The sequence below is a fragment of the Zosterops lateralis genome, assembly GCF_965231275.1.
Source record: "Zosterops lateralis genome assembly, chromosome: 27".
NCBI lineage: Eukaryota > Metazoa > Chordata > Aves > Passeriformes > Zosteropidae > Zosterops > Zosterops lateralis.
In genome coordinates this window covers 6,280,377-6,302,750 of record NC_139787.1, presented here as the reverse complement: position 1 = coordinate 6,302,750, position 22,374 = coordinate 6,280,377, and the positions used below count along the sequence as shown (strand labels likewise).

Sequence of the window (22,374 nt, the reverse complement as noted above, 5' to 3'; positions counted from 1 at the left end):
CGGCCCGGGCGACTGGCGCCGCTCGGCGGGGCCGCTTCCGGCACGGTCCCTCCCGCTTCCAACCCAAAACGCCAAAAAAACACACCGCGAGGGGAAGCTGCTGCCTCCCGGCGCGGGGCTCCGCCCGGTCCAGGAGCGACGCAGCATGACAAACCGTCCTTCTCTCCCCAGTTCCCGTGGAAATGCCGGCCCTGTCCCCCAGCGACTGGGGCTCTCGGTCTTTTACTGAAATAAAATGATCAAGCCTGAAGAATTCAACGAGGAAAGAAGCAGCAAAGTTCAGCTCGGTTAGACAATAAAAAAGGCGACATTTCTCATGTAGTAGCCAACGAAAACCCAGTCCCGCACCCTCAGGGCGGCTCTGGGTCACTTCAGCTGCTCCCAGACACTCCACGTGCTTCAGCTGTTTTTCCCTGGCTCGTTACGCCACGGAGCAGCCACTTGTCGCTGCGTTCTCAGGCAGCTCACGTCCCTCTCCTAGTCCAAAGGCAAAGCGGGAGACCCTTTCTGAGACACGACAAAAAGCGACAGCCTCCCCTGGCAAGGAGAGTCATGTGCTTTTAAACGCAGGCACCAAACTGAAGGTCTCACAAGTTTATTAGTTGCCGAGAACGCTGCTGGTTACGAGAGGAACATTAAGTTTGACAGTGTCTCCCCCCACTGGTGCTGCCACCCCTCCATGCCACACACTGGGACTGGCTTTGCTGCACTTGGCAGAGGTCGACTGTTATTGTTTCTGTTAATATTAGCGTTACTGCTGCCTTGCAATTTGGTGTGCTGTTGTTTCGCTTTTCAGAGCAGAATCTGTTATTAGAGCAAGAGCCAAGTGGTGTCAACTTTTAAACAACAGGTGACCAGAGCAGGTGCAGAAGGTGCTGCTCCAACAAACTCCACCAGTGGCTCCAGCATCCACTGCCTTTCTGAGCACTGCAAGAAACAAAAATGAAATGAAGAGGGCTTTGATGATTCACTTGCAGCCCCATCACATCACTGCACCTTAGAATCAAGCTCTGCCCTTAGCACAGAAGCCTCTCCCACCTCAGCAGCAGCTTCAGCATTCTCCATCTCCAGCAGACATGGTGGCATGACCAGTGCCTGCTGGGCAGGGACAACACTTGGGATGAAGGGCAGAGCCACACTTGGTGAGACCCCTTCGGAAGAGACATCCAAGAGGAGCCCAGCAACAGCCACAGGTTGGCACAATCAACATCTCAACCAAAATTCCTGGTTATGGCAGAAGGGGAATGGAGATGGTGCACTCTGTTGTCTGAAGGTGCATCCCAAACCCCCATGGATGTGGCTAACCGGGACAAGCACCACGTGTGGGCCGGCAGCATCAAAGGCAAATCTCAACCACCAAGAGCAGCAGAGTAGTCAAACAATCCCTTCCCTCCCCCTCCCCAAAAAGCAGCCTCTTCAGGGGGGTTTCATCCCCCTGAACTTTTCACCTGGTAAAATATACAGACCATAGCTCAGGCTTCTGATCCAGCAATTGTGCAAAACATTATCCTTGCCCTTCCCAAACTGGATGAGCAGAATTTAAACTCATTAAGTGAACCATCACTTCTTATTCAATATGAACATGTCCGTCAGGTTTGAACTAGATCAAAAGCCAGGACAAGGTTTTTCCTTCCCCACCTCCCATCTAATTGTAGCTCAAACCCCATTCAGTTCTCATTCAGCTGCCGGCAGCACCACAATTGGACACTTCCAAACTGCATTTCTGGACTTAAACTAACTAAGGTGGAAAGTGGTCACAGCCACTCTGAACATGCAGGATTGACACACTGAACAAGGCCACAGGACAACCATTCAGTTCCCCAGAAATCAGAAAAAGCTTCCTTAAAATTAAAAAAAAAAAAAAAAAATTAAATTACAAAGATTAAAAACACAGGTTAGGTGTCAAAACCGCCATCAGCTAATTCCAAGCAGACAGCTCAGTTCCTGACTAGCTATCAGCCAGCTTGCTGTTTGGAGGATGAGAGACAGGGAACATTTCCAAGAATATACAAAACAAGTATGTAGACCTATTCAAAACACAGGAAATCAGGTCTGAAGTGGTTCCAGGTTACTCTTGTCTCACATCTTCTAGAAATAAATGCAGGTAAATTGGAGAAAGTCACTTGTCTATTTTCTGCTTCCAGCTTACTACAGCACAACTGCCACTAGAAACATCCCATCAGAGAGTCCTGCTGCAGGCGGTGAGACTCCTCTCCTTGGAAGTTTGGCAAAGAAGAAAATAATTTAAAGTGAATAAACTGTCTTTTTGCTTGAGCCAGTAAGTCTTTAAGAAAAAAGGAGTTAATAACTTGCCAGGATGCGTTCACACACCTGGAATGGACTGTCCCAGGCAAACAGCACTGCCAAAGGTCACAGTTTAAGCAAAACCAGCAGCAGACCATTGTATGACACTCAAATCTAAAGAGGTGAAGTGCAGTTGCTTTTGCATCTGCCTTGTGCTGTGAAACCAGCCAGAGACAAAGGCACAGCAACTGTGTTGCATCCCAGGCTCTCCTCTGCAACAGTCCAAACTCAGAGGGTTCACAGGAAGGTTCTCCTCCACCAGCTGCCTCTACCAGTGCCTTGAGTCCACCAGCTCTGGGCGCAGGCTCAGCTTCTTCAGTGTTTCGTACCCCACCACGATGACAATGGTGGAAGGAGTGGCTGAAATGATGCGGGCAGAGAGGCCTTTAGTCAGCCCCCAGGGACCTTCCTCTGCAATAAGCTGTTTGAAGGTGAGAATGATGGAGCTCTTGCCTTCCACCTGTAATGCCAGAACAAACATTGACAGAGCTGCCAAACTCCATACTGAGCTGCTCTGGGGCTCTGCTGCAACTGAACACTGGAGACAACAGATCAACCAGTCCAACAGCCTTGATCTGGTCTCCAGAACCCCCTGAGAAGTGGAGCAAATAACCACAAACTCCTAAGGAGGCAGCAGGAAGCACCTCTCCCTTTCTGAAGAGAAAGACTGTCTGAGCAGGCCAGGCCAGCACTGCCAGCCTTGCTCCCCAGGCTCCTCTTGCTAATGTTGAGGGCTAATTAAGCAGCTACTACCCAGGATGAAAGGCCTGGGGAGAGCAGGGAAGCAGCTCAACTGACACCACAGAGATGAGAGAGCCAAGGCTGAACCCCACCCTGCACTGTGCCAAGCACGCTGAGCTCTTACCTGGACCCGAGCCCTCACCACATCCATGGGGTTGGTGAGCGTAGAAGCTGTTGCAGCTGCAAGTGGCCCTGATATCGCTTGCAGAAGGAGGTGGGGACAGTCTTTAGGAGTCAAACTCGAAAGCTGTTCTGTGAACAGGAGAGAGAGAGGAAAGTTTCAGACTTTCAGTAGCTCCTTATAATTTCCTTAACTCAACCCCTAACTCCAACTGATTTGCAGTGGGCAGAATCCTTGATTTACAGCCTGACAGCTCCTCCCACAGAATCTCGAATTGGTGCTTCCTACACCAACCAGAAAGCTGGCACAGCACAGGGAGCAGGACTCATCACACTGCTGGCTGCAGGACACTCCCCATGCTTTGTCCCACAGCCTACCATCACCTGCCACACTAGCTCCCAGGCCTGTGGGGCAAACTGGACAGAATGAGCTTCAGTGTCCCCAGAACAAGGCATGAAAGTACCCACCCTCTTTAGAAGGTGGGGGAAGCCTTAAGACAAGGCTCTATTGGAAGGTGTCTGCAGAGATTTGAGCAGAAAGCTGTCACTACTGGGCACGCTGTCCAGGAGATACCCTGTATCCCACTGTGGATCCCTAAGGAGAAAAGTACCATATAGTGCTCATCCCAGATTTCCTCACTCTGCTCCTGCTGCCTGGTGAATAGGATTTGAATCTCCCACACTTTTATTAGTTAAAGTTGGACAGAAGACTGTTCAAAAGCCCCCTTTTTTTTTTTTTTTTTTTTTTTTTTTTTTTTTTTTTTTTGACAATGAGGAAGCCTGTCTGGCAGGAGGGAAGGAAGTGGCTCTGTTTGAGACCTCGAACATTGATTGGAATCAAGGCCAGAAGTGTCCTTTGAACCCGAAGAGGGTTCAGTGACCCCTGCTGCTGCTCCAGGGACAGAGGACTGGGAAATGCAGCCAAAGCAGAGATTCATTGACAGTTGGGGCTTATGTTTCCCATCATCTCAATTTCCACTGAGAAGACAGGGAAATAGCAAACACCTGGAAGCTGAGAGCTCTGGTCTCTCCATATCAACTGCCTTGTTCTTACATGTCCTCTCTTGAGCCCTTTTGGAATGAAAATCTTACAGTTAATACAGTGGGCTTTGGTCTTATAAACTGTTGACATGGAGACTGATGGAAGCACTCCCACAAAGTACAGACCAACGTGCCAAGCTGCCACTGCCATTTAAATGTAGCCCAGATGGAGAACCAATGCTTCGTCTAGCTACCAGAACTCTGGAAACATCTGGATTGAGACATCTGGATTTTGAAGAACAGGCGACCTCCAAGATGTTCTTTAGGCCCAGTACAGCAAAATCCAAACTGCTCATTATCATCATCTTTTGGCAGAAATTAGGTAACTAGATACCTAAAAACCACACGCAAAGTTGTACAGTGGAAATCTAAAGAATCATCAGAGGTGTAAATAAACCTCAGCTGGCCAATACCTTTAGCCTTTGGAAACACCCTAAGGAATACCAGAACTGACCTAGGGAGAAAGAACATTCTACTGAGTACAGTTTTTCATCACGAGACTTGGTGCCAATTTTAAAGTTGCCAAAACTGAAGCAACACCTGACAGAAACCCAGGGGAGATTTGGCCCTTGCCTCTGCCTGTTGTTTGGTTTCGTCATGAGATTCATGAAGAGGACTTCTCTAGAAGTCCCTTTGCCTGAGATTCCTGAGTCCACATGAACTGAAAGATGAACTATACTTACATGGTGGCTCCAAAACTCTGCTCAACACAAGAGCCTTCCTCACTCCCGTGGAGAAGGCATTATTTGGGATTAGTGGAAAAGAAAGTTAAAGCAGATGCGTAAAACCCACACCTCCCTAGAGCCATCCAGTTTGAAGTCCTATAGCACTTGGACCCCTTGTTCTGCATTGAAACAGTGCTGCTCTGTTAAACTTCCACCCAACACCTGCAGAATTCCTACACAACCAGATACAGCTCCCTAGCTCAGGACAGATTCTGCTCCCACCCCCAGAGAGAAAATTAATCACACTGAATCTGCAGTGTCAAGAGATGATCCAAGGGGCTTCTGGGTCTCCTAAAGTAAGATACATTTCAAGCCTCCTTTCACTTACCAGCATAGAAGTGGTAGAAGGGCCACCAGACTGCACTGTTGGGAATATAAGTGAGCAGCGAGGCCACATAACCCCTGTAGAAGCCTCTAAAACCGTCAGCCTTGAAAATCTGTACAATGATGTCCTTGGTTTGGCCAAAGACCAGCAGACGCTTGCCATCTTGGTTCTGCACCTTGAACCTGCCCATGCTTTCCCCCTTCCTCTGCATCATGAGGTGCTGGGAGATGACATCGATGGGCACCGTGATGCTCTGAGCCACGAGGGAGGCTGAGCCCCCGGCCACCAGAGACTTCACAGCATTGTTGTTGTTGTACCGTGACACATACTTCCGAGTGAGCTCATACGTTGTCACGTAGCACTGTCCCGAGATCAGGGTGAAGGTGTTGACCAAAAAGCCACGGTAGAGCCCAGCCGCCCCTTCTGTCCGCAGGATTTTCACAAAGGCATCGAAAGTCCCGTTGTACAGGCTCTTGCCCTTCTGAACCTGCAACCGTGTCCGGATGAGCGTGAAGGGGTAAACGCTCACCCGGATCATCATAGTCATGCAAATCCCAAACACATAGAATTTCCTTTTGTCCAGGTGCTCCCACTCAATGATGGGGATGTTGCGTTTGTCCTCCATGGCTCCTTGGGGTCAGGCAGGAGAGGTCCGAATTTCCCTCAAAGGTACAGAGCAGATCCAGGCCCAGCCTTCCAGCCTTGACCAACCAGACTGCAAGTACTGGCACCTGAAATGAGAGACCCCTTGGGTAGAGGAAAAAGCTCCATTCACTACAGCCATCCACATCACTTCAAACTTTGCTGACTCTCCTCTAGCACACAGCAAGCCCTTGCATAGCTTTGTGCCAGCCCAGCAGAGGGACTGTAACCTCCAGAGGCAGGGCCCTACCACGTGGCTGATGGTGACACCTTCTGATGTCACTATGGCTGTTTTCTGAGCTCCAGCAGCAGCTGGCACATGTGGCAGCTCTCACCACAGCTCAGACTGCTCTCTGGAAAAGCAAAGCTCCCATGCTTTGGGAAGTAGGCTGAGAGCCAGCAGATGACCACCACTCCAGCAGCACACACACCTTTTAATGGATACTCAGGATCAGGGATGGCCAACCAAAGCAGCTTCTCCCCAGTCATTCCAGGTCTGTGTTGCTCTCAGGTGTCAGGACATCACTTTACAGTTTCAGGATCTGTACAAAGAAGAAAGTGAAAAGTCCTTTTGTGCTCCTAGATTCCCTGCATGAATTAGACACATTTCTTTGGGCACTTCCATTCTTATCTTCCTAAAGCTGGAGGGTGATGAGAAGGTGAAAAGAAGAACAATGGGGAAACAAGGCAAAACAGCCATGTAGTCGCCACATTGATTACCAAGACCCTGAAAAGAAAGGGTTAAATCACAGCCCAGGATCTCTCTGTTGAGCTGCTTGTCAGCTACATGAGCAAAGTTCACCCTCCCTTCCAACACTCCATTGCTGCTCCTGGTCTGATAACCCCCCCTTCCACTGCTGGCTGTGCTCAGAGCACCAGGAATGGGGAGGATAAGGAGGGAGGGGCTGGTTCAGCCACCCCTAGCCCCAGTTGCTGCAGCTCATCACCATGTCCCAGCAGGCACCAACTGCTTGTCCACAACTAGGCTCCTGATACTTTCAGCTGCTGTAATTAGTAAATTAACTTGCTGCATGATTAACCAAGCTTGGACTAAGGGAATCTACACACAGGGCCAGGCAACAAGAGAGAATCACCCAATGCAACATGGACCATTTCACTCCCTGTAAGGACTTTCTGCATGAAATTAAAAAAAACAAAAAAAACCCCAAACAAACAAAAAACAAAACAAAACAAAAAAACCAAAACCAAAACAAACCAAAACAAACCAAAACAAACAAACAAACAAACAAACCCCCACCACAACCAAAAAAACCACCACAAAACAAAAAAACAAAACCCTGGGATGTTTGGATGGCTGAACTTTTGGGAAAGGTCTGCAGGTGGATCATAACTTGTATTCCAGGGGCTGGCAAGAGGGTACTGGAAGCATGTGCCCAGGCATGAGCTGAACTGCTGGAGAGCAGAGCTAGAGCAAGAAGCAGAAACAGGAACAAAGAGATCTCAAAACAGATACACCAAATGAGAACTCAAAGAGACAGGCAGTCATCACCACACACAAATTTGGAGGCACTTTACATTACCAAGCCACAACATCAGTGCTTAAAAGAGCTTCAAGGGAGGGGGACTTGAGACAAGTGCCTGGAGTGACAGGACAGGTGGAATGGCTTCCCATTGACCAAGAGCAGGGTTAGACGAGATACTGAGAAGAAATCGTTCCCTGTGAGGGTGGTGAGGCCCTGGCACAGGGTGCCCAGAGAAGCTGTGGCTGCCCCATGCCTGGAAGTGTCCAAGGCCAGACTGGACAGGGCTTGGAGCAACCTGGGATAGTGGAAGGTGTCCCTGTCCATGGCAGGGGGTGGGATGGTATGGGCTTTAAGGTCCCTTCCAACCCAAACCAATCTGTGATTCTTGGGGCAATGTCTCAACACTTCAGAATTCATGAAGAACTCACACAGGCCACAGACATTCTGTTAGAAATACAGTAACAAAACAACTGGAAGTGGTTTACCTCTGGAACAGAGAAGAAATTACAGTTATGAAATTGTGGCAGATCAGGGGTCAGTGTTCATTTCATTGTCTGCTGGCCAACAAAATATTTGCTGAACAAGAGCAAACAGCATTACAGGCTACCACAGCTCCTGCAGATGGGCTGGGGAGTTAAAAACACCCAAGGGCACCTGGGTCCAACATTTTTACTATTGTAAAGAGAGCTACACTTCACCCTCCCAGGCAATTACCTTTGCAGTTAAGGCATAACAAACACCACAGCCTGGCTAAACAAAGTTTGGATTGCTTTAGTTACAATTACAGCCTTACTGGGTTCACTAATATCAACGTGATTTGACACACAAAGCTTCATGCACAGGAATGATCTGCACACAGCACCTATGAGAACCTATTACTTGGTTCGTGTTGGGAGTCCCATCAGCTTAATATTTTGTTTTAAAAAATAAAATAGAGTCTAGCCAATATGATTCCCTGGTGAAGCCAGAGCGTTTAGTTCATATTCCAAATTTCTCTGCCACCCAGAGATGGAATTGAGCTCCCCAAAAAGGAGGAAGGGCTGCCTGCAAAAAAGATTCTCATTACTGCAGTATGGAAAACAAAATAATAATAATAATCACAGTAATGAAGTATCCTTGATCTTTATTTACTTTTATGTGCTCTAGTGCTTTGGGTTTAGAATTTCAGCCACAACTTCTTGAGGAAACAGCTGTACTTTCTTTGGATGCTCACCAATAACTCCTCTCATTCAAGATCTGAATTAGATGAAGTCACTTTAACCCCATGGTTCTGAGGCACTCAAAGTCTCTCCTGTGTGGAAGAAGGAAGGGGTCCTGGCAGCTCCAGGGATGACCAGCATGGCTGCAATTCTTACCTTGCCAACATAAAGAATTTTACCCAGAGCATTTAATCTTCCAGAAACTTAGACCAAGGCCTTACTCAGGGCAGGGATCCCGTCACACTCATTATGCAACTCTTTGATGATCTTTCAAGTAATTTTAGGGAGACTGATACAAAAGTAATAGCTCCTAATAATCTCCTAAGAACTGACCTGCCCTCCAAAACAAGGTACAAGCACACCACAGCTCATACATCCTTAAATGCTAAAGCAGCTTCTGCGCCAAAGCCATCCCTCAGTGGTTCCTTGCCACCACGTACAAACCAGCATTTCTTGAACTTCTGCCTGGAAATCCAAGCAGGGGATACTAAGCATGGTGTCCTTGGTCCTGCTCTCTTGTCTGGGCACAGCTTCAGTCTCCTATACACAGGACTGAACTTAGCATAACTGTCCCCAGTTTATGTCCTTTTAATGCCACCCTGTCAGTCTGGTCCCCAAACCGCTCTTTGTTGCAGCTGGAGCTAAAGATGATTCTCTGGCAAACAGAGACAGGGCCTTTGTGTGCCCTGGCCAGGAATGTGTCGTGCCCAGCATGCTAATGCCTCAGCACCCTCCTGGGAAGCATCCGGAGTCAGCGCTGAGGCTGTCTGGCATCTCCTTCAGCAAAGAATCACAGAATAGTCTGAGTTGGACGGGACCCGGAAGGGCCATCGAGTCCAACTCCTGAGTGAATAGCCCATTCGGGGATGAACTTTGACCTTGGTGTTATTAGCACCATATCCAAGTCACCGAGCTAAGCTAACCCACTGTTCGCTCCTTAAATTCACCCCACGGTGGGAACGGATACAAACCCGCGAGGGACTCCTGGCTATAACCCCAGCCCCGCTGACAACCCGCAGCTCTCCGGAGCAGCTGTCGCTCCGTAACCAATGTAGCAGCGGCACTCTGATGACAGCACTTCTCTCCCCAGCACCCCCAGCCCCGCGGGCGGGAGCCCTCCACCCTCCAACTCCCCGAGTGAAACCACCAACTCTGATCCCCGGTCCACAAAAGCTCGGGCGTGCTCTGAGGCCGTGAACAGTGGAAGAGTTCGGTCCGGGATCCGCTCAAGGTCACTGCCGGGCCAGACGCGTCCCCAGCACCGCGGCTCCATGTCGCGGGGGTGTCCCCACTGTCCCCAAGCCAGCTTTACCCCAGCAGCCCCGAGAGGTTCCGGCCACTTCCCCGTCCACCCCGGGGAGGACTTCGGCCTCTACCCTGGGGAGGGTCCTCAGACTATCCAGCTTATTTCCCCGCAGCCGTTCAAGCCTTGTCCCGCCTGCCCCGAGGGGGCCTCGCTGAGGGGGGCTCTGGGCCCTTCCCCATCTGCCCTGGGACCCTCCAGCCCCTTCTCCCGGGGTCTTTCAATGCCAAATGGGTTTCACACCAACCCCCTCCCCCACCCCGCTTTACGTGCACCCCTCGTTAGCCGTCCCCCTCTCCCCCACCTGCCGCCCTCCCGTCCAGCCGCGCAGCCTCCACACCTGCCCAGGCCTCCGCTCAGTCGCCGCCGCCCGCACCGGCGCCGCGTCGGGCTGGGCCATCACTGTTAGGCCCTGCCGCGCCGCTGCTGGCCCAGGCAACGCCTCTCCCCAGCCCGCCGCAGGCCCGGCCCCGGCCCCGCCGACCCCTCACCTCATGCCGCCGGGAGGGACCCCCGACGACCCCCCAGCCGGCCCGGCCTGGCAGCCCCATGGCCGTTCCCCGGCCGGAAGTGACCGGCAGCGTCAGCACCCGAGCGCCGCTGCCATCTTGGAAACGGGCAGAAGCAGCACGGAAAGCGCTACGCGTTTCCGGTCCGCAGTAAAGAGGGCGGCAGGGAGGGGGCGCGCGCCTTAAAGGGACCGCGCTGAATTGCGGCTCTTAAAGGCCCAGTGGCCGTCAGCGGAGGTGTCCGGGTCCTGTGTGCCACGGGCTGGAGGGGCCGGGGCGCGGCGAGGAGGGGATGCACCCACAGGAAAGGAGTGATGGGCAAATGTGAGAGAGTTGTCCCCTACTCTCCCTGCCCCTCACTGCACCTGGTGCACACTGCACAGGACCGAGTGTCCCTACACGCCCGCTCGTGTGCGTACGTGTTCCCTTGGCCCAGGCTTTGCACACCCCCACGCACATTGCCCAAAAGTCCCCCGGGGCTGCTCCATGGACCCAGCAATGTGAGGCACTGAGTTTTCCTTTTTTAATAAAAAAGGAAAGAGCAGAAAAACTTACAGCTGGTTTGACTTTAAAAAGGCAGATAAAAGGTATTGGAAATGGTGTGGGGGGTGGGGGGGATAGGTAGGGAGAAGTGGGAAGCTCGGCCACCCTGGGGTCCCAAGGGTCGAGATCATGCAGCGTTGAGGGGTGGGTGGCAGTGCAGGGTCAGTGCCCACGGGGTTGGCTTACGGAACCTTGTGAGCACAGCTTAGCCCATGTTGAAGTTTTTATGGAACCTGAGTTTTTTTCTTGGGGTAATAGCGGTATCAGCATCCACCATTTCCAGCCATCCCCACCCCGTGTCCTTGCCCCACGGCCACATTTCTCCTCTGTGCCACATACTTTGGCTCTCCCCATGACTTTCTTTTGCCCCCCACTCTCTTCCTATCCCACTCCCTTGCCCCATCCCATCCTTGCTGTTCCCAGGGCCAATTCCACCCCCTGCCTCAGAATGTGAACCTTAGGTTAAAACAGGTGTATTAAATTAAAAAAAACCAAACAAACAAACAAACAAAAAAAACCAAAAAAAAACCCAAAAAAACAACCCAAACAAAAACTCTTTCATATTCACACCCCTCCCCATATCCCTCCTCCCCATGGTCTCCCTGTTCTGCTGGCAGTGTCACGCCGTGTCCTGTGCTGGCATGTGAAGTCGGTTGTTGTCAGCGTCGATGTCCCCATCAAGCTGGAGGCAGCAAGCGTGAGATCCTTCATCTTCCTCCTCCTCCTCGGTGGCAGCTCCAGGTGCTGGGGGCTCTCTGGTGCCCCCATTGAGAGGCACCTTCTCCCGGTGACGGAATGGGGGGCTGTGGGGCGTGCTGCAGCCCCTCACCTTGCTCCGAGCTTTGAGCTGGTCACGGTAGGCCAGGAGGGCCAGGCAGGCAGCCACGGTCAGTGTCACTGCCAGCAGCACTGTCACCGTGACAAACTGTGGCCAGTATGACCGGAGGATGCCACGGCCTGAGGACCCCCAGGCCAACTCCTCTTCATCCAACCCATCCCCCAGGCCCCTGAGCTGGTAGTGAGCCACAGTCCAGGTGTAGCCATTCTCTGTGGCCTGGCACTTGTAGGTGCCGGCCATTCCCTGCTGCATGATGACCACCAGAGTGTGGTCAGGCAGCATCACTGTGTGCCCCTGGGCACTGCTGGGCTGCTGCCAGCTGTAGGTGGCCAGTGCAGAGTGTCGAGGGCACGGCAGCTGGACCACGGTGTTCATCTGGGGGCTGAGCTCTGTGGGTGCAGAGAACAGGGTGATGTGCTGCCTCATCCAACCCCATGTGCCCCACCCAGCTGTGCTACCATACTCAACTCTGTACGGTGGGATCCTCGGGTGCCCCCCAGGCTCGGGGCATGGCTGCACTCCTCCCACGGTGACATGTGGTGACTGGGCTCCCTGTCTCGATGTCCTGCAGCCACACATTCCTGCAGTCAGAGAGTGGAGTCAGCATCCCAATGACCCCCATTCCACACCCCCTCCCATTCTTGTTCCCCTGCTCACGTATCCTTGGTGGTGAAGCGTGCAGGCCGGCAGGAGCCGTTGGGGATGTGCCAGGCGCAGTAAGGGTCCCGTGCCAGCACGCACTCAGCGCAGCTCTGGTGCAGGCTGCAGTTGGCCAGTGGGATCTGCAGGATGCCTCTGGAGTAACCCACATAGAGGATGCCCTGGGGAGGGAGAGGGACAGGGCTGAGCCTCCCCCCAGCCTCCCGTGCCAGGGCTGGATGGCTGTTGGGTGGTCTGGGTGACCACATCTACCCTACCTTCCCTGGGGCCAGCAGCAGGTTCTTCACCGGCTCTGGCATTGCAAAGAGCTGGATGCTCTCCACAATGTGGGGACCCTCAGGCAGCTCCACTGCCTTGTGCAGGAGGCCCTCAGCTGTGGGGGACAGGGGACATCACTGAGGATTTGGAGCCAAGGGAAGGGTCGGAGGGGTGACCCTGTATGCACCCCTGTATTAACCCACCTGTGGCCAGGAACATGACACGATACATTATCCCCAAGACGCCACGAGTCTCATGTACTGTGATGCGTGTGTAGGTCACGTCTGACTTCACCAGGAGAGGCTGCCCCTGGATGGGTGACACCTTCCCATCCATCAGGAAATGGTCCTTCATGAAGGTGAGGGCTTTGTCTGAGGATGGACCCATGGAGCACTGTAGGGGAAGAAAAGGATCTCTGCTGGTGTAGGAAACTGGGGCATGGGGAAGGCAGGATGTGCTGCATCACTGCACTGCCCTGTGCCAGCATCAGTGGGATGCAGAGGGACCCTTCTCCTTTCTCATCCTGCTTGCAAGTGTGAGCACACAGGGCAAACTGGGATAGACAGACTCCATCTCCTGAGGACCAACATTATCCCCTGGAAAGTCCAGTCCCCCTGAGTGGGCAGCACTCACGCTGCCAGGTCGAGGATTCATGTCGGGGCCACTGTAGACGGTCCAGCGGGAGCTCTCCTTGTTCAGCTCCTTGTACTTGCCCTCAAAGACCTTCTCCAGATCCTCTTGGCTGTAGGCACAGACAGCCGTGCCGCCTGCCCTGCCCGCCTGCCTGCAGGGAGAGATGGCCATGTGAGCAGTGGCAGGGCACAGGCCCCCAGATTTCCTCCACACCCCTGGGCACTCACCACTGCGAGGTGAAGATGGCATAGAAGTCGGCACGGCCGTCATGGCGGAGCAGGGCAAAGGCGTGTTGGATGACATTGAAGGGAAAGTGGCCAGTCTGGGAGCACACCAGCTGCGCCTTCAGGAAAGTTGTCCACTTCTTCTGCAGCACCTTGTCCCCCCCTACATCACTCTGCAGGAGCCAGAGGGTGCTTATTACCAAGGTAACAAGACCCAGTTGCTCCCTTTGTCCCATCAAGTCATTGTCCCCTATCATCGATGCCAATCACAGTACAACTATTGTCCCCATTATCGTCTCCTATCACTGTCCCACATGGTCATCATCCCCTGTCACTGCACTCTCATTGTAGCCCACCATCATTCCCTGCTGTCACCCCTGCACACACCTTGCAGACACGGGCCACCCGCGGCACCAGGAGCCGCTCAAAGAAGTCGAACTCATCCGCTGTCTCCTCGAAGAAGAAGTAGACCTTGTCGTCCCCAGGTATGCTGAAGGAGGCCACGAAGGCGGTGTCGGCTACAGGCACAGCCAGGGCAGGTGGGTTAGGAGCTGGAGCCAGGGCAGGCTGCAGGCACCTCCCCAGGAATCCTCTTCAGGACCTTCCCTCTGCTCACCCGAGAGCCAGCGGAGGAAGGCGTCTGTTTTGAGCAGGGTGCGGGTGCCCAGTGAGCGGGAGATGATGGGCTCGTTGCCCTGGAAGTTGTTCATGGTGCCGGCATAGAGCTCTCCATCTGCCCAGGGACAGAGTGGGGGGTGAGCTGCAGTGAGGACCCCCACCCTCCACTCCATCCCAGGGATGGGTGCCCACCCATGAGGCCACTGGCCCCATACTCACCCACCAGCAGGGCCGTGTAGGTGTGCTGGGGATCAAAGGGGCACTGGCCCTTCCCATCCAGAAAGAGTTGTCCTCTGCCACTGGACACCAGTGTGAAGTTTTCCAGATGCTGTGGATAAGGGGAGAAAAATCAGCCAAAGAAGTGAAAACAACCCCAAATCTATAGGGAATGACTGTGGAATACCTTGCAGTCATGGGGTGTCTTCAAGGTGGGTGGAGGGATGATGGCAGGGGTGATGACAAAGGATGCTGGGGGCACCCAACTCCTGTCACCTTCCCTCATTTTCATTTTGGGGAGTGGCAGTCCCCACCATGTGCTCAGCATAGAGGAAACTGAGACAGCAACAGAGAGCCTTGAGTCACCTGAGGGGACCCAAAACCGGGGTTTCCCTGCCAGAGGAAGAGTTGCTGGCAGCTGAATGAGAATCACCAAGGGCTCCTTTAGCAGATGGGACACAAAGATGTCCCTTGGGGGGAACACCCAGCACCCCCATCCTGGGGACAATTCACTTCTGGGACTGTATTTTGTGAGTCCTCACAGCAACACTACAACCTGCCCAGGGACCTGCTGCACCCTATCCTAGGCAGGACACTCACAATGTAGGTGCATGCAGGGCTGAAGGCGTAGGTCCCACAGACGTAGAGGTGGGTCTGGTTCAGGGCCACCAGGACTCGGATGAAGTTGAAGCACTCGGTCTGAGAGGGAAAGAGCAGAGTTGGGTGCTGAGCACCCCAGTGGCTTTGTGGGACCCCTGAGCCCCCACAGGGCCATCTCACCTCTTGGCTCTTCTTCTTAAAAGCACATTCAGAGGTTTTCTCGGCTGTGGGTCCCCACATTAACTGCAAAGGGAATGAAGATGTTCCTGGGCTGTTGAGCCCAGCTCCATAGGGAAACTGAAAGACAGTGGAGGTGCCCCCCCTTCCAACTCCCCAAAAGTGGTGGCTGCTCACCGAGGCTTTGGCATGGATGCTGCCAGGGGTGTCATGACTGAGGGCCAGCACCCAGTCACGTGCCCCCACGTACAGCTCCTCCTTGCTCTCATCCAGGAGGAAGATGTCGTAATGGGAGACGTTGTCCTGGCTGAAGTGGGTGAGGGTCCGCCGGGGGTCCCCTGGCAGGAGCAAAGGGGATGACAGGGGCCAAGGGGTCACTCACACAGCACCACTGTTATTCGCTGCAGATGTGGCAGCTGTTGCCATTGCAGTTCTTGTTACATTTCACACAGGGTGCAGTTCTTCCCCTTCAGCTCCCACATCACCATCACCCCTTCGCCCTCCAGGTTCCCACCTCTCCCTGTCCCCTCTAGGTCCTACTCCAAGAGCTGAACATCCCCAAGCTGCAGACCCCCAGAAATGGGGTGCATTTTCCCCCAGGCTGTGCCTGTGATGCTTTGAGGCCATGGCCAAGGGCAGTGCTCCATTTGCAGGATGCACTGCCCCAGGGTACCACCATGGAGGGATTACAAGACCCCGAGGTGCCAGACTGGAGGGCTTACCAGCCCCCAGGGTGCCCTTAGGCACAGCCAGGGACTGCAGATTCATTTTCATCCCACCAGGCTGGGGGATTTTTGCTATTCTGGGCATGGCTGCATGGGGAAATGGAAGTGGCAGTGCAGTCAGGGCTGGAATGGCATGACCCTGCCGTGGGGCACAGACACTCTTGGAGCCCAACTGCCACATCACAGCTCCCCCAAGCTCCTGCTTTGCCACCTGCCTTTCAGCTGGACATGCCGTGCCCAGTCCCTTTCAGAGGCAGCTTTTCCTCCCCCCAGGGTGACCCCGAGCAGACCTTGGGTGCCAGGTGGGTGACAAAATCGCTGCTGGATCTGACCCGTTGAGTGTTGGGGTGCCAAGCAGCCTCATCTGCTCTCATCCCCCACTGCATCACCTGCGGCCACGGGCACTGTCTCCAGCCCCTCGTGAGGGTCAGTGATGGGGCAGAGGAGCTATGATGGAGGGCACCCCAGGGTTCCTAATGCAGGTGCTCAACCTTGGAGATGGACATTCTCCCACGCAGAGGTTTTGTATCCCCCTCCCCAGTTGTCCCAGCTCTTCCCAGTGCTCCTGCTCCCAGTGCCATACTCACCACTGGGGAAGGTGACGCGGGGCAGGGACTCTGCGCAGAGCATGGCAGCCGGCACCACCACCCCACAGAGCAGGCGAAGGGCAGCGGGCATGGTGGAGGGCAGCAGGGATGCGCCCCAAGAGGGTCCCACCACCATCCCTGTGGGGAGGGCAAGGGTGAAGGGCACACGCTGCTGGGGTGCGTGTCACTTCACCCAGCGGAAATGAGACGAGGAAGCAGCACCCGGCTGAGAGGTGGGGGATGGGGGGCCCTCAGTGCCTCGAGCCACACTTGCCCCCCCCCAGTTTGGGCACGAACTTCCTACTGCTACACCGGCAGTCAGAGATGTCCCCTCGCCCTGTGGGGCTCCTGCACCATCTCTGGCACAGTTAGTGACTTCCCCTCATGCTCTGGGGCTCCTGCACGAGGGACCCTGGCACAGAGGTGTCCAGATGCTCCTGCCTTTGCCCCCAGAGCCTCAGAGTCTGTCCCCATCAGGGATTCCTCTGACTGGTTCTGTCAGTTATCAGAGCATCCGCAAAATGGGGGGGAACGTATATGGGAACCCTCTTCTTCCAGCTCTTTCTGCAGCTCGTACCAGAAGCACTGGGGAAAGAGCCACGTCTCAAGAACCTCATGGTCCCCAGGACCCCTTTGCTGATGGCCACCGTGTCCCCAGCGAGCGGCATTACCTCTCTGGCGGGCGAGGACAGAGCTGCTCACCTCCACCCCTGGAGCATGGGCACCAGGCAGGCGCCTGAGCCCTGAGGGCTGTGGCCACGAGACTCCCGTGGGCCCATGCCCTGTATCCAGCTGAAGGGTGGCCGTGCTGTCACGCTCCCAGCCCTGCTCGTGCTGGGCTCGCTGCAGCCCGGCCCAGCCCAGCCCAACCCAACCCTGCGTGGCTCCGCCGGGACTGCGGGAACCTGAAAGTCCTGCTGGAAGAGGACGAGCCTCGGCAGGCTGGGGCAGTGGGCGCCTGCACCCGCCTTCTCTGCCTCGCACCCCCGCAAGGACAGCAGCGAAGCCTGGTGGAGGCAGCTGGGATGGGAACCAGGGAGCTCTGCTCCTCCAGCTGCTGCCCAGGGGGTGACGTGCAGGAGACAGATACGCACAGATGCCTGGGTTTGCTTGCTGGGGAAATCTTTGGGGTGAGGAAAAAATTGGCATTTTTCCTGTGGATTGTGCAGACCAACAGTGGGCCTTGAGCATCACCCCTAAAACCAGCCCCACGGGGACAAGCATCACCCAGAAAACCAGCCCCTCAGGGCTGAGCATTGCTCCCCACAAACAGCCCCATGGGGCCGAGCATTGCCCCCACAAAGCTCCTGCAGCTGTTCCAGGACCACACCTCCCTGTAGATTCTATCCTTAACCCCAGGCTGCTCTGGGGTGGCTGTAGGCAAGAAACCCGCCAAAGCCAGAGCTCTGGAGTTCCTCAACATCAGAGCCATACCTGAGGTACCCCAATATCCCTCTAGACAGGGCTGAGAAGCATCCCACCCTGTTGGGGCCTCCTTACCTGCCTCTCCTGTCTCCACAGCAGCCCACTGGGACATGGAGCCCTGGGAGGGCAGCGCTGTCCTCACCACCTTGCTTGGCTGGGACAGAAGCTCCTTGTGAGCACAGAAAGTAGGTTACTCTGCCCCGGATTTCCCACTTGGCGAAGGGCTGGCTGAGGGACGGGGCTGCACGGAGCCTTGGACCGGCTGCATTGTTCTGCCCTGGGCCAGAGCCACCAAGGCCGCGGAGGGGGAGGAGGGATGGGAAAGGGAGCAGAGGATCCTTGGCGAGGCTGAAGGCTTGACTGGGGCTGTGGTGGGGCTGAGGAAAGCCGCCAGAGTGTTCCCCAGCATGAGCCAGGGCTGATACAGGATGTGAGGTGACAGCAGCCTCAAGGCTGCTCCAGCAGTGTGGGAAACTGGAATCCTTCTCAGCCCAGTCTCTCCTCTTTTTTGGGTGCCCTGGTCACAGTGGTGACACTGTGTACATGGGACATGGAGACATGGTAGGGGGATGTAATTTACAGTCTCCTTGTATAGGATTTGGCACATGGGAGTAAGTGACACCAAGGGTCTCTCAACACTGGGGTGGTTTAGTTTCCCCTGGTGCTTTCAGGTTGACCACAGCTGTGGCTTCATGGGTCTTGCTCCTGCTTGGATCTCCTCCTCCTGGAGGATTCCCTTTAAGCCAGGGAATATTATGCTGTTAATGAACATGCACACTCCCTGCAAAAAGCACATCACCTGCCAGCTTACGCTCGAGCAAGGTGAACTGTGACGGATGCAGTGCAGGTGTGAAGCTGGTGACACTGGTCTCTCAGCTGCTCAGACATTCTCCGTGCCTCAATTTCCCACAGCAGAGAAGAGTTTAGTCCTTCTCTGCAGATGGACTTCAATCCCTTGCCCATGTTGCATCCCAGGAGCATCCCTGTGGTGTGGGGGGTAGCAGGAATGCTCCCAACACCGAAGAGGGGCTGGGGCACCTCAGCCTGGGGTAAGCTCTTTCAACCGGCCCGCCCCGATCCAGAGCAGGGGTTGTGTGGGGGGGAGATGGAAGGCAAAGGGGGAGTGGGGTGTGGACTAAGAACCTGGGAGGATGAAGGGGAGGAAATTTGGGGAGTGTATGCAAGAGGAAATGGGAGATGATTGTATCGATGGGGGTGTTCCGTAGAAAGGGTGGGGAGAGCTGGGGGGGTGCAGGTAAAAGAGAGGAAGATGCACAGAAGGGAGTTGCAGGGTGGAGGAGGTGTGGAGGGGTGCACAAGAGATAGGGGAAGGGGGAGGGGGGGTGTTGGGAGGAATGTGAAGGCAGGGAGTGCAGGGGGCTGCCCGGGGGCTGCCGGGAGTCTCCCCAGGGCCAGGACCTCGGCCTCTTTGTTGCTGGCTGGCAGCATCAGCGCTGGGGGTCCCCCAAGACCAACCCCACTATGGCGACTTCCCCCTTCCCGCTCGATCTCTCGCCCACGCGGAGCCTCCCCAGATCCCCTCGGCCCCCCCGACCGCCCCCAGCCCCAGTCGCGGTGCGGCGGTACCGACCTGCGGCGGGCGGGCGGGAGCAGCATCCCCCGGCCCTGCATCCGGCTCACGTCGTCATGGCTACGGCTGTACCTCGGCAGTCCGCGACCCCCCCGCACTGACAGACCCTGACGGACGGACACGGGGCTGCGGACCCCGAGACCCCCTGCAGCGGGACATGGCCCCCCGTACGGAGGGCGGGCACTACCTCCCCCTACCCACACACACCACCTACACCCCCATCCCCAGGAGGTGCAGGGACAACCCTCTGCCCCTACACGTGTTACATCCAACCCCTCTCCCGACAATTTCCTGTGCCCCTATAACTACATTGGGGCCCTTCAACCCAGTTTTGCTCTCAGCTTTTGGCAACAAGTCCCTGCACTGCCATCTCAACATCTCTAGATCCTCTATCCCTGCATCCCATACGCACATCCCATCCCTGCACCCCCATACCCACACTCCATCCCTGCATGCCTATTCCTGTCTCAGCCCTCCCTCTTGACTCGTCCCAGATGAGTGCTGCTGGCTCTGGCTTCCCATGCTATGTGGATTTGTGGGGTCCCAGGAGAAGGCTTGGGGTGTAGCCATGGCACTGGGCTGCATGCTTGTCCCCCCCCCCCCAGAATCCACAAATTTTGGTTTATGGCATTTCCCCCACTGGAATTTCCCTTGCCAGAAAGCCTGGCCTAGCTGGTGCTTGCAGACCTCACTTCTCCTGTGGAACTTGCTCCCTTCCCCTTCCCAGTTGTGTGTGAGAACTTGGTGCCATGAGCCCCAAAACAGGATCCCCAGCCAGCACTTCCTCCCCTGCTCTGCAACCACCTTCTCTGCATGACCTCAGTCTTGCACAACTGCAGCCGAAGCACTGGAGAGCTGCCAGCCCCTGCATCAGCTGGGGTGCAGTATCAGCACCCCCAAAAACCACAAGCCTGCGGCAGGCCCATTGCCTGGCAGAACTTGCTCTGTCAGGGCTGGAGAGCAGAGCCAAGTGCCCCTGCAGCTCTCACAGGGTTCAGCAGGTTGAAGCCTTTTGCAGGAATCTGTAAGGAGCTTGTGCCTAGTGCCCACCAGCACTGGAAGCTTAGCTGGAGCCTGCTGCAGAGACTTCTCCCACTCCAAGGCTGAGCTGCAGCCTCTCAGCCCTGCCTGGACACCCCCAGAGTGCCTTATGGGGGTCGTACAACTTGCAGCACCTTGGGGTGCAGCTTCAGGGGGTAGCAGTGGGCACAAGCTCACATCTTGACCCCACCTTGGGATTAGCAGGGTGGCTTGACCTTAATCTCCCTGGGCACGCAGGGGCCTGGAGGAACTGGTGTGGGGCTGGCGGGGCCCCCAGCACCCACTCAGCCATGCCCTGGCTGGAAAACCCTGGTGGTTTGCCAGACACTGGAGTCAGTCCCAGCTCTACCCCATCCCAGTGATTGCTCCAAGGCTTCCTGTGCCAGACTTTCCCCCAAAAAAACTTGTGGTCCTCCACATGTGCCCGAACCCTGGTGCTTCTGCCCACTCAGGGTGCCTCTGAAGAGACCCCAACATTCAGATCACAAGTGAGCAAGGCCAGGCTATCACTCTTGCTCTGGGATCCCATCTCTCTCCTGCCAGGGAGGACCCGAAGCAGGGCTCAGATCTGTGGGACAACAGGAGGAGAGGGAGAAACCTGATCTTGAGTCAGTGCTTTGGCTTGAGTGGGAGCTGGAGCTCTTTCACAGGCTCTTTTGCAAAGTCCCCATAGGGGGGTGTGAGGTGCCTGTGGGCTGTAGCTCCCCCGTGGGCTGTGCAAGGTCCCCATGGGCTGCACATGGCTCCATAGAAATGTGAGAGGTCTTCAGGGGGTTATGCAAGGTCTACAATGGGGTGTGCAGAATTCCTGTGGGGGAGTGTATGGGCCCCATGTGGCTCTGTAAGGGACCCACAATGTCTGTATTGTACTTACAGGGCTTTGCGATGTCCCTGAGGGCTGTGCACTCAACCTTTCCCCAGAGTGACCCAGCCCAGGAGTGCCAAGACCCTGGGGCCCTGTCGGGAGGGGGAGGTGTGGGGAGGATCCAGGGCATTATTTCCCTGTTGCATTTCCCCATGGCAGTTCCCCATGGCAGTTCCCGTGTCTCCTGACCTGTTTCTTCCCAAGAACATGGCCAGGCAGCAGCACGAGGTGCCAGAAGCATGGTTGGTTTCCCCGCATCGTTCTAGAACCTGCTATTTTGGGCAGAACCTCATGACTTTTGGGGGCTGGCAACGCCAGGCCTGGAGTATGGCTGAATCCCCATGAAAGGGGACAGGCTGAAGCATTGTGAGGGTAGCTGCCCCAGCATTGTGGCATGGGTATCCCTGGGCTGGGAGAAATGGGAGGCAAATAGGGCACAAAGAGGAGGCCAGTGTGTCCCCTCTCATGCTGTGAGCACCTCTCTGCACCCGTCTCCTGGGAGGGGAGATGGCACCTTGCTGTGTCTCTACAAGCTCACTTGAAGCTGGGAGGTGGCAGCAATGCCCTAGACCCCCGGCACTCCCTGCCCTCCTGAACCTCAGCCCTGCTGCACCCAAACCTGGGGAGATGTGGCCCCACACAGCATGGGGGGGGACCCAGGCATCCAAGCACTGGGGCAGGGGATACCCCCCAACCAGACATCCCAGGAACCTACCTGGTTGTGCCTGTGCCCCGGGCACCTGCCTGCGTCCCCTCACATCGTGGCTCTGCAGTGCTGTGCCTGGTAAAGCCGATTATGCATCGGCTTTACAGCTCTCCTTCTCCCCAGCATCCCCTCCTGCCTCGCTCCAGTGCCTGGCACGGCTTGGGGGCACAGGGGGTCCCCTTGGCAGAGTGTGGGGTCATCCCTACGGTAGGAGCAAACCTTCACTCAGGTTCTGCACCCCTCCAGTCCATCCCATCTTGGAGAATGTCCGGTC

The 22,374-nt window shown here is 55.3% G+C and overlaps 2 protein-coding genes across 3 annotated transcripts; both read right to left on the bottom strand.

The window, feature by feature from the left end:
- On the bottom strand, positions 1–10,492 carry SLC25A44 (solute carrier family 25 member 44). 2 transcript variants are annotated; one of them, XM_083878798.1, is made up of 5 exons: positions 10,376–10,492; positions 6,330–6,440; positions 5,260–5,987; positions 3,170–3,297; positions 1–2,764 (listed from the first exon to the last, which is right to left on the bottom strand). In XM_083878798.1, the coding sequence occupies exons 3-5, from the start codon at positions 5,879–5,881 to the stop codon at positions 2,573–2,575; spliced, it is 942 nt and encodes a 313-aa protein (XP_083734924.1). In that variant the 5' UTR covers positions 5,882–5,987; positions 6,330–6,440; positions 10,376–10,492; the 3' UTR covers positions 1–2,572. The 2 variants fall into 2 exon arrangements, with proteins under 2 accessions (XP_083734924.1, XP_083734925.1); XM_083878799.1 differs by lacking the exon at positions 10,376–10,492 and adding an exon at positions 9,733–10,052.
- A 608-nt stretch (positions 10,493–11,100) lies between these two features.
- Positions 11,101–16,654, bottom strand: SEMA4A (semaphorin 4A). The gene is made up of 14 exons (XM_083878767.1): positions 16,473–16,654; positions 15,338–15,498; positions 15,164–15,226; positions 14,984–15,082; positions 14,387–14,495; positions 14,166–14,282; positions 13,937–14,067; positions 13,553–13,722; positions 13,326–13,476; positions 12,896–13,085; positions 12,692–12,807; positions 12,432–12,595; positions 12,243–12,355; positions 11,101–12,163 (listed from the first exon to the last, which is right to left on the bottom strand). Exons 1-14 carry the CDS (start codon positions 16,606–16,608, stop codon positions 11,556–11,558), a joined length of 2,328 nt encoding a protein of 775 aa, XP_083734893.1. The 5' UTR covers positions 16,609–16,654; the 3' UTR covers positions 11,101–11,555.
- Between the last annotated feature and the right edge of the window lie 5,720 nt (positions 16,655–22,374).

Excerpts from the sequence above, each read along its gene's own strand:
- SLC25A44 (XM_083878798.1), bottom strand. The coding sequence starts at position 5,881 with ATGGAGGACAAACGCAACATCCCCATCATTGAGTGGGAGCACCTGGAC. Across the intron at positions 3,298-5,259 it reads CTTCTACCACTTCTATGCTG|AACAGCTTTCGAGTTTGACT; the intron begins GTAAGTGAAAGG and ends TCCTGTTCACAG. Across the intron at positions 2,765-3,169 it reads TGGTGAGGGCTCGGGTCCAG|GTGGAAGGCAAGAGCTCCAT; the intron begins GTAAGAGCTCAG and ends CTGGCATTACAG.
- SEMA4A (XM_083878767.1), bottom strand. The coding sequence starts at position 16,608 with ATGGTGGTGGGACCCTCTTGGGGCGCATCCCTGCTGCCCTCCACCATG. Across the intron at positions 13,723-13,936 it reads GGGTGGCCCGTGTCTGCAAG|AGTGATGTAGGGGGGGACAA; the intron begins GTGTGTGCAGGG and ends TGGCTCCTGCAG. Across the intron at positions 13,086-13,325 it reads TGAATCCTCGACCTGGCAGC|TGCTCCATGGGTCCATCCTC; the intron begins GTGAGTGCTGCC and ends CTTCCCCTACAG.